Source organism: Stomoxys calcitrans, chromosome 4, assembly GCF_963082655.1.
Source record: "Stomoxys calcitrans chromosome 4, idStoCalc2.1, whole genome shotgun sequence".
NCBI lineage: Eukaryota > Metazoa > Arthropoda > Insecta > Diptera > Muscidae > Stomoxys > Stomoxys calcitrans.
In genome coordinates this window covers 17,572,478-17,583,663 of record NC_081555.1, presented here as the reverse complement: position 1 = coordinate 17,583,663, position 11,186 = coordinate 17,572,478, and the positions used below count along the sequence as shown (strand labels likewise).

Below are 11,186 nucleotides of genomic sequence, written 5' to 3'. Positions count from 1 at the left end.
TTTTTCTTGACGCAGGCAGAGAACAAAGTAAGTCGAATAAGAAACGCCGATAGATTTGCCCTTCTTGGCATACAAACACAATGGAGAGCCTAGCGACTAATTTGGTACCAAAAGCGTTTTTTATTTGACAAACTGACGGATTCACTATTTTATTCTTGTTATTCAAATCGTTCCAACGAAAATTTAATGATTGCAAAATCTTAAAAACTTTCTTTGATCCTAACACTGCTATTAGGCAATAAGACATGTCATATGAGCTGTTACTTTATGTATTCATAAGACTTATCATATGTACTTCAAATACCACAGTTGAAGCGTGCTCTAATCGGCATGTATTCTGATATGTATTCAAGGCGGATTTAAAAAGGTGATCTCACGCGAATAGCCGTTAACAGCAGGTGGTCTCATTTGTACAACAACCACTAATCATATGGTGCAATCTGCCATCTTGTCATCAATCTGATCGTACTTTTGCCAACACACGCAAAGAAATTTGTACGCGTGTGTCTTTACGTGTGCGTACATGAGCAGAGAATATGCGAGAAAGCATCATATTAATACCGACTAACCTGACCAGCTGTTAACGGCAGTTCGCGTGAAACCACTTTTTTAAATCCGCCTTGGCTGTTCACGAGAACAGCACAAACCATTACAGTGAATTATTTGACAGATTACATTTATAGAACTATCAAATGGACCTACATTAAAGCTGCATTAAGTTTTGATAGACTAGAGGAACTTACCATCTGTAGCTATCCTAAGTATCTGTCACGAAAATATGTGCATATTAAGCAGAGTATTCTGTTCAGCTTTCAAAATTGTTACAAAAAACGTTAACAAAATATCTTATTTTTTTTAAGGATAAATACATGATATTTTTTGTACTAACTCTATCTTACTAGGATTAATTGCTTTTAAGTGCTCTTTTAAAGCCATTGGCTTAAAAATGCATTTATTTACTTCATATGTTTTTAGCTAATACATTTATTTATATGGATTTCACAGTTATTCATATGAGAAGCCGAATAGAGTACCAACCCTTATACGATTTTTTATATGGAGTTTGACAATTGCATTATCATATGTAGCATCCACAAGATCAAATGAGTTATGATTAAAAACGTGTAAATTATAAATTTAAAAAAAAAATTCACGTTCTAGTGGTATTAGGAAACAACCATCAACCATGTACCACCCCTTACAGATATTTGTAGTTTTTGAGTACGCGAACATCCCTAGTATAAAACAGATGTTTCTCATTGCTAAATTTGATGAAATTCATCCATTGGTTGATATGTCAGATACAGGAATAAACATAACGTTTTTTTAGAAACAACACGAGGACAGAAAATTAGAGTAGTTTTAGAAAATGGAATACGTTGATTTCAACGCTAAATCATCGCCAAATAAAAATGGGGAAGACAAAGAAGTGATACAAATACGAAGAAATACTATATTATGTTGCGAGTGCGGTGCCAAGATAGAACCCAATACCCATAATATGTGTACGAATTGCTTACGTGATCATATTGACATCACGGAAGGCATATCAAAAGAAGTGGAACTGCAATATTGCAGGAATTGTGAAAGATACCTACAACCGCCCGGCGAATGGATAAATGCCAGATGGGAGTCCAGGGAATTACTTGGACTATGCTTGAAAAAGATAAGAGGCTTGAAAAGTCTTAACTTAATTGACGCTTGCTTCATTTGGACCGAAAAACATTCAAAGCGTCTTAAAGTAAAGCTAGTGGTAGAAGGAAATGAGGTCGATCATGCTTCTTTGCGTCAAGGCGCTATAGTTGATTACACCATACAAAATCAAATGTGCCACGAGTGTCATAGGGTGGAGGCGAAAGATTTTTGGCGTTGTGTAGTGCAGGTCAGACAGCACGCTGATAATAAGAAGACCTATCTATATTTGGAACAGTTAATCTTAAAACATAAAGCTCACGAAAATACTTTGGGAATTAAACCAATGCATGGTGGCTTAGATTTTTATTTTGCATCTGAGAATCATGCCCGTAAACTAGTAAGTTTTCTCGAAGCAATGGTTCCTGTTAAGGTAACTAATTCTAGGCGCTTAATATCGCACGATAAAAACAGCAACATTCATCACTACAAGTATACATGGTCTGTGGAAATAGCACCTCTTTCGAAAGATAGTTTAGTATGCCTCTCTCCCAAGCTACGGCACCAACTGGGAAATATACCAGCATTATGTTTAGTCCATAAAGTGACGCACAATATGAATTTAATTGATCCTGTATCTGGTCAGTTATCGGAATTAAGCGGTCTCAACTACTTTCGTTCGCCATTTGAGGCCATTTGCAATCCAAAGCAGCTAGTTGAATATATTGTAATGGACGTTGAAACACTGAAACCATCAGAGCGTAAAGGTTCTTCATCAAAAAACCTTACATCCGACAGACATTTATTATGTGATGTTTGGTTAGTTCGTGCATCGCAGTTGGGCACTAATGACAATACCATACATGCACGCTCACATTTAGGACATGTGCTGGCTGTTGGTGACTCCGTTTTGGGCTATAGCATGACAGAAGCAAATATCAATGAGGCGGAGTTTGAAAAACTAAAAAGTGATAACATTCCCGATATAATATTGGTGCGAAAATGTCATGATCGTCAGTCAGGCAATAGGAAGCGTTTGTGGAAACTGCGCCATTTATCATACGGTCATCAAGTTGATGAACAGCTTGTACGTGACAAACTTGATTTCATTGAAGATTTAGAAGAAGATCCCGAATTTCGTAAGAACATTAATGTATACCCCGAACATATTAATGTAGCCGAGAATGAAGATACAGAAGTCATTAATGAGCTGGCAGAGATACTAGATGAAAACGGAGAAGACAAGATGAAGGACAAAAGCTGACAGCTTATTAAAGTACAAACTTACATCAAACGTATTGAAATTTAGTGCAATCATTTTTTAATTAAAACATTTCATCTATGTATACAAAGAATTAAAGATTACAAAAATAAAATGTTGTATAAAACAATTAGTTTTTAAATTTTGAAGTTAACGACTGACTGTTATATGAAGTCTGGAGTTTAAATATGTTTAACAACCTATAGTCTCAGTAACAAAGTATGCTGGCTGTTCGTTTGAACTATCTTGTTGTTGTAGTAGCCACAAATTTGCATGTTGAGATAGCGATACTCGTAAAGCTCTTTTAGGTGAGAATTTTCGTCTCTGGCCAGTGAACCAATCACCGTGGAAGGTGATGGCTATAGATTATTTAATGATACTTATTTGTCATATCGAGTATCTTGAGCACTCAGAATTGAAGCAAGAGCTGGCCTCTCACTGAGGCTCTTCACTCGATACCGCTGATTGCCCGCATTGCGTTTGCACCTTCTTCGTAAAAATAAATAGCATCCCACTAACGTGAGATTCTCATAATAACGATCAACGCCGCACAGGTCGGAGTCCTTTTTATTGAGCTAAAAATTCCTTAATGAGTAAGACTACCGTGGCGCAGAGGTAATCATGTCCGCATATGACGCTGGGCGCCTGGGTTCAAATCCTGGCGAGGACATCAGAAAAAAATGTTCATCGGTAGTTATGCCTTTAAAATGCTGGCGACATAAGTGAGGTATTAAGCTATTTAAAGCTTCTCTACCAAGTGGTATCGCCTTGCAGCACGCCATTCGGACGCTGCAGTTAAAAGGAGGAATCTTATCATTGAACTTAAAACTTGAGTCGGACATCATCCATTGATATATATACCTCTATTATTTTATGTTTATGAAATGTTTCTTTATGTCTAATGAGATGTTAGTGGCGACTATACACCACATCCTTCCAATTAAAATACCTACAATAATCTTCTTACCTCTCATAAAAATCCGTTTATGTATAAATTGTCACTAATTCAAGAAGACGACTTTATGGGGAATTCACAATTAAAATTTAAAATTATTGATTCTAATTTTAAATAACCCTCTCAGTTGTCAAAAGTCTATCAGCTGTTATAAATTTCCCTAGAGAATCCATATAGATATATTTCCCCAGAATCCACTCACTGGAATTGATTCCCCAACGCCTGTGAATGGATGGAAGCTTAAAACCAAAACAAAACCTCAAAAAATCGGTTTGGTCGGTAAGGCAGTTTGACTTGATTTGCCCAAGTCAATTGCACCAGCTGTTTTTTCTCTAGCACGTGTTAAAGTTTATTTGTTTGGCCAGGAATTTCATAAAATCACTGTTTTATTGTTTTTTCTTCCAATTGCCCCGAATTAAGTTAGAGAATTGTGAAAAATGGAGTACGTGGATTTCACTGCTGCTGGTAATGCAGGCGCATCTGCATCTACATCAAATTCCCAAACAACAATGGTATTATGTTGCGAATGCGGTGTAGTCATACAACCAAATCCTTCCAATATGTGTGTCACCTGTCTTCGAAATCACGTAGACATCACCGAGGGAATTCCAAAGCAAGCAGTCTTGCATTTTTGCCGTAATTGTGAACGGTATTTGCAGCCACCGGGGGAATGGATACAAGCTGCCCTGGAATCCAGGGAACTACTGGCGTTGTGTCTAAAGAAATTAAAAGGCCTTAAAGATGTCAAGCTGGTGGACGCTGGCTTTGTATGGACCGAGGCCCATTCTAAACGTATAAAATTGAAGTTGACAGTCCATGGCGAAGTTTCGGGTGGCACAGTTTTGCAGCAGGTTTTTATTGTGGAATTCACCGTACAAAATCAGATGTGTGATGATTGCCATCGTACAGAGGCAAAAGATTTTTGGCGTTGCATGGTGCAGGTACGCCAAAGGGCGGAGAATAAGAAAACTTTTTACTACTTGGAACAGTTAATTTTAAAGCACAAGGCACACGAAAACACCTTGGGAATCAAACCGATGCATGGTGGTCTGGACTTTTATTATGCAAGTGAGAATCACGCTAGAAAAATGGTTGATTTCCTGCAAACAATGGTACCAGTCAAAGTAACTTCTTCAAAGCGCCTCATTTCACATGACATCCACAGCAACAACTTTAACTACAAATACACCTGGTCTGTGGAAATTGCACCCTTATCCAAGGACAGTGCAGTGTGTCTGCCCAAAAAATTACGCCAGCAACTGGGTAATCTATCTCCCATAAGTCTTGTGCATAAAGTTACCAGTGGAATACATCTGATTGACCCGTTAACGGCTCAAATAGCCGAATTGTCGGGCCAAGTATTTTACCGCGCCCCATTTGAAGCCATATGTAATCCAAAACAACTTGTTGAATATGTGGTAATGGACGTGGAAATCATCATGGACAAAGATCGCAAATACTACCCAGGTCAGGGCCAATTGTCCTTCCGACATGTGCTGTGTGATATATGGGTTGTTCGAGCCTGCGAGCTTGGCATCAATGACAATCCTATACATACACGCAGTCACTTAGGTCACATTCTAAAGGTGGGCGATTCTGCTTTGGGCTATAACTTGGGCGAAGCAAATATAAATAATCCAGAGTACGATAAGCTGAATGCGGAGCAAATTCCCGATGTAGTATTGGTTAGAAAATGCTATACAGACCGTAATACTCGCAGCAATCAACGTTTATGGAAACTACGCCATTTGGCAGATGAAGCCACCGATGAACGCAGCAAACATGATTATCATGAGTTCTTAGAAGACTTGGAAGAAGATCCAGATTATCGTAAACAGGTTTACATATATCGTGATACTAAAAAACAATTACCAGTTGATGGCGGTGATACGTTGGGCTTCAATGATAATGTTCCACGTGTAACATTGGCCGAAATGTTGGAAGACTTAACATTGGAGTGTGCTGATGATGAAATGGGTGATATTGAGGAAAATGCTGACGAGCCACAATTGTAGGCGGGAAATGAAAAAATGTATACATTTTATAATGTAAACAAAATTATATAATTAAATATTATTAAATATAATATGAATATCCCCTTTTGTAATATTGAAATTGTTTCAATTATGATTTTTAAAACATTTTTTATAAATAAATAATTTAAAAATGTTATAAAAAATGTATTATACTAAGACTATCTCGAAAGAACATTCAGAGGCAAAATTGAGGCATGCAGAGGTCAAACATTCAAAATATTTTCCGGTTTTTTTTTAACAATTTAAAAACTAAACTTTTCCTGTGTCACAGTTTTTATTTTCGGATGAGATTTGCAATTTCTCAAATCGATTCACGTTTACGATTCGTTTAACGTTCCAAATATACACTGATCTTCCGATAGAAGTCCAATTGTATCCGCTCATTCTCATAGTACGTAATTAAAATTTTTATCAGCATGGGTTTATTAGCGCCAAATGAGCCGATTTCCAAATTTTTGATTGGCAAAATTCTTTTCCTGTTTAGCTGTTCCAAATTGGCCACCATAGCAAATGTGAATGTAAAATGTGTTTTGTTGAAATGCTGCATTGTTCATAAGGGATATTTTCAAGATCCCATTGTTTTCCTCACCTATAGAGCTTGACGAGCTATGAGTATCACACAGATTGGAGCTCAAAGTTCCAGCCTGCACAGAAAGAAATATCTCTAAAATGTTGGGAATTAAAAATTTTAATGTTCAATTAAATTTTTAATTCCCAATTCAATTAAAAAATTAATTGAATTAATTTTTTTTTTTTAATTGATTCAATAATTTTTTAACTGAGTCCGGTTTTTTTAATTACTATCATAACCGAAATTTAGGAAATTTTCAATTAAAAAATTAATTGATTCCATCATATTTTTAATTGAATCTGAACTCTTTTTTCAATTGTGATTGAAATTTTTGTCATTTTTGATTTAATTAAATCTTAAAATTTTTTTTTATTTATAATGTGATTGAAAGTTTTAATTTTTCTATTAAACAACAACGACCTAACGACGACGACTAACTTTTTTTTCTTTTTTCAATCGATTCGTTTGTCAATTCATTAAAAACAAATGATTTAAAAAAAGGAAAACAGCTGTTTTCATCGATATGGCGAACGAATGGTGCAACAAAAAGAAAAAAAATTGTAGTGGTCTAGGCGGTAAGTTCTTTCAACCATTATTTAATTGAATTAAAAACTTTTTAAACTCAACAACACTATTATGACTGTCCGTTTTTAAAAAAGTCTAGCCGTTCAAAAATTTTGGTACTTTCTATATATAGAAGACAAAACTCCCGCATAAACAGTCTTTCGATTACGTCGATTAACAGTCTTTCGATTAAATTTCTAGACGTAATTTTAATATTCTTTATGATCGAAATATGCGTATTAATGGCATAACGGATTCGTTAGCAACAAAACAGTGTTATAATGCTGAAAATTCATATATGCGGATCAAATAGATATTTTTAAGATTTTTGGAAAAAAAAAAACACACCTTTGTTTTCAAGCCTTTAACATTTAGATTTATTGCAAAATCAAAAAATACTCAGCTGATCGCATGGCGAAACAATAGGTCTGTTCGCTTACTTTTCAAGTAAAAGTTTGCCAGTAAATATTGTATTTGCAGGAGAGTAAGAGCCATTTTACTCTCTTCAAAAAATTTGCAAGCAAAAGTATGCGAACGACTTCTAGTAAAAATTTGCAGAACAACAGCTGATTTTTGTTTTGGTTGTATTTTTTTTATTTAATTGCTTAAGGAAAGCAATTGTTTTTAAATAAAAAATGCTGGCAATACTCGTGAGGTATTTTCCTCAGATAAACGTCAATTTATTGGCATGAGAGTGACAAGGCTAGAAGGGGATCCATTCGTAGTATCCGTGATCTCCGTGTCGCTGGACAGCCATCACAAATTACAGTGGACAAAGCTACGAATGTCATACGTGGAGCCAAGTAACGCTAGGCGCTGGTTTCAGGCGGAATCTCTACATGCATGCTAAAAAATCTGGATCTACCTGGAGTCGAGTACCTTGCAACTGTCCTCAGCCTGTCTGAACATTATTATAGTACCCGATGTTTGGAAGATGGGCAGTGTGATCCCGCTACTGAAACCTGGAAAGGACACGAGCAAGGGGAAGTCGTACAGACTGATATGTCTTCTTTCATCAGTAGCCAAGATGCCTGAGGGACTACTGTTTCCGATCCTCCCGTTGGACAATTTCCATTCGCCGAGCATCAGCATGCATTTCGAAGGCTGCATAGGACTACAACTGCTTTACATGCCATCACCGTACACAAAAGTAGAAAAGCGTGCATAACTTTCCGTTGAGTATGGTGGGTCCTGAAGAAGGCGGCAACCAAAGAGCATACTTAAAATTCATCTCAAATCGCTTGTCGGCAGCACTTGGTGTGATGACAAAGGAACCTTGGACTAACCACCTAATGCTTCTATATATTGTGGCTAGAAACATTGCTGGGACCACTGATGTGCGGCTGAGGGAGCTTTCTATTTGGTCATGCAGCGGCTGCAGACACTGTGTTATCGTTAAAGATATCTCTATCCATTCACAATTGGCAGACTAATTTGCACTAATTTTTTCCAATCCCACTGTGCGTCACTTTTAACTGCCCAGCCCGACCCACTTAATCTCATGGCAACATCTTCCCTCCTTAACAAATTCAAAGGATCGGTGTTGATTTCATCGTAGATCTCCGATGAGGATAATGCCATCAAAACACTTGAGAAACCGATAATTGCTATTTTCTTGGTGTCTGGAAGAATACAATGTTCTAATTTTTCAAGATTTTCCAAAAAATTTCACAAATTTTGCAATTACTTTTTAATGTAGAACAACCGACTTGAGGTAAAATAACAACTTCATTTGGCTAAGGGAACTTTCTATTTGGCTGCTGCCATGAATCTTCATTAAAAGTAAATAAGAATGAAACCAATTTAATAATTACCAATAAACAATATTTTTATTTTTTACTTACTTACCTCTGCCTTTTTGAATCATTTTTGTGTTAGCTTTTGTACTTTTATGTAACGGCTGCTTTTTATAAAACAGGTGACCTTTACAAAACATCTGTTCAAAGTTGCAAATTTCTGCTGGCAAGAAAAAAATCCTAGTAGAAATTTGCAGGTTCTCTATTTTGGAGCTGTCAAAATTTGCGCGAACGACTTCCAGTAAAAATTTGGGAACACCCGAACACAGCTAATGATGAAAATACATAAGAAACACATTTGTAAAACAAAGTCAAAGAGGTTTTAGAAATAAACTTTGTTTTACAACTTATCTTCTTCAAATGTTTTATGTTTGTATTTTCATCATTAAAACAATGTTATGTTGCTTATGTGTGGAATATTGGATCAAATAGAACATCTTTTTTTAAGATTTAAAAAAAAAATACAGCTTTGTTTTCAAGCCTTTGACATTTAGATTTTCTGCAAAATCAAAACAAATATAAAAAAATACTCAGTTGTTGATACGATCACACCTTATAAGTGCATCTTGGGACTAACTGTAATTTTCATTTATTACCTTTATTTAATCTACCTCGTACTTTTGAGGCAGCAACACAGGCGAAAACAATTTTTTTTGGCAATTTATTTAAAACAAAATGTTAAATTTTTTAAAACAATCTCGAAACTTGCTGACCTGCCCTATAGTAAGCATTAATTTTTTTTCTCCAAGCAGAAATAACAACCCATTCCCAATTTTTTTATATAGCAACCAATTTGTATTGTTATTGGCAACGAATCATGCGATTTGGATTCTGCCGTTTCAGCAGTTTCATTGGCTTACTTCTACCAGAAAAGTAAAGAAAAGCCAAAGACACCGCCCGAATGTAATTTCGTGCCCATATTGAATATATGCCAAAGGGACTATCCTATCAAAACCGAGGTGAACTATCTCTTTGGCAAATATGGCATAACCGACGAGTTGTTAACATTCAGAGACGAAGTGTCCGATGATTTTCTTAAAAGCTGTCGATTTTGTCTTGTTGATCATCATGTCAGTCCTTGGTCCGACAAGACAGTTGCCATTTATGATCATCGACCATTGGATAAAACAGCATTGATACCAGAAGAATGTGACTTGCACATGCACATGGTCGGTTCTTGTGCTACGCTTATAGCTGATTTGTTTATACAAAATGAAGTCATACATGAAGAAGCTCGAAATGTGTTAGAAATGCTACGAGGTGCCATAGTATTGGACACTGTCAATTTTTCTAAAGAAGCAGCCAGAGCTACTTCAAAAGATATTGAAATATGCTCAAAACTGGAGGAAATATTAGAAATAGGAAATGCTGTAAACAATAGAAAGGTATTGTTTGATGACTTGGTTCGGGCAAGATCCGATGTCAGTTCCTTGACTGCAGCACAGCTTCTGCGAAAAGATAATAAAATTCTAGCCTCTAACAAAGATGGGAATATGAAAATTGCCATACCAGGATTCCCCATGCCAGTGAAGGAATTTATTACTAAAGGAAATGCAGAGAAAGCCATTAGAGAATTTGCCATGGAAAATAAATGTGCAGTAGTTCTACTTATGGGAATGTTTGTTAATCCAGATGATAATGCGGTGCATAGAGATATAGGTTTAATAAACTTTAACAATGGCACTACATGCGAATTTATAAAGCAGAAACTAGAAACATTGACAGAGCCTAATTTATCCCTAGAACAGTTGAGCTGTTGTAATTTTATGAATGGATCTTTCTACAAACAGGGCAATATAAGAGCAACTAGGAAACATATTCTGCCGGTAGTAAAAAGCATTTTGGACCATTGACACTGGGATAAAATCGTCAATTGCATATTAGATGGACCGGTATTTATAAAATGTTTGTATAGGAAATTAAGTAATACTAGCTGGCCAAGCGGGCTTTCCTACACCCTAAAAGGATATTAAAAAATAAACTGTTCTTTAAATATTATGACGCCGCTGTATCGGAGTATCAAGATTTTCAGGGCCATTGCTCATTCTGTCTATCGTATTTGTTAACATGTTTTATTGGTATTGTATCCAACACAATATTATTAATTTCCCTCACGTCTTTGAGCAAAGTATATAATGCCGGTCGGCCTGTTTATTTATTCGAGGGTTTTTTTTGGAGGACATCTTCGACACTTGTCCCCAAATTCGGTTATCAGGTTCGCAAATTACTCTGAAGTTTATTTTAGCTTCGATTTGGGCGAATTTTTGTACATTAACTATGTAAAGTGCTTTGAAAAAATTTCCTAACTATGGTTTATTATCGCATATTGAGTACAACTGATAGGCTTAAGGTTTCTTGAAAGTGAAAAATA

At 36.1% G+C, this 11,186-nt stretch overlaps 3 protein-coding genes and 1 long non-coding RNA gene across 4 annotated transcripts; 3 read left to right on the top strand and 1 right to left on the bottom strand.

Annotated features, from left to right (window-relative positions):
• Positions 1–1,283: 1,283 nt before the first annotated feature.
• LOC106084129 (60S ribosomal export protein NMD3) lies at positions 1,284–2,896 on the top strand. Its single transcript, XM_013247622.2, has one exon. The coding sequence runs from the start codon at positions 1,370–1,372 to the stop codon at positions 2,894–2,896; it is 1,527 nt and encodes a 508-aa protein (XP_013103076.2). The 5' UTR covers positions 1,284–1,369.
• A 1,244-nt stretch (positions 2,897–4,140) lies between these two features.
• LOC106084106 (60S ribosomal export protein NMD3) lies at positions 4,141–5,955 on the top strand. Its single transcript, XM_013247580.2, has one exon. The coding sequence runs from the start codon at positions 4,286–4,288 to the stop codon at positions 5,861–5,863; it is 1,578 nt and encodes a 525-aa protein (XP_013103034.2). The 5' UTR covers positions 4,141–4,285; the 3' UTR covers positions 5,864–5,955.
• Positions 5,956–8,396: 2,441 nt separating this feature from the next.
• On the bottom strand, positions 8,397–9,014 carry LOC131996785 (uncharacterized). Its single transcript, XR_009397996.1, has 3 exons — positions 8,868–9,014; positions 8,707–8,790; positions 8,397–8,641 (listed from the first exon to the last, which is right to left on the bottom strand). It is a non-coding gene; the product is annotated as an uncharacterized LOC131996785 (long non-coding RNA).
• Positions 9,015–9,418: 404 nt separating this feature from the next.
• LOC106084135 (exopolyphosphatase PRUNE1) lies at positions 9,419–11,172 on the top strand. Its single transcript, XM_013247629.2, has 2 exons — positions 9,419–9,538; positions 9,601–11,172. The coding sequence occupies exons 1-2, from the start codon at positions 9,491–9,493 to the stop codon at positions 10,666–10,668; spliced, it is 1,116 nt and encodes a 371-aa protein (XP_013103083.1). The 5' UTR covers positions 9,419–9,490; the 3' UTR covers positions 10,669–11,172.
• The last annotated feature ends 14 nt before the right edge of the window (positions 11,173–11,186 follow it).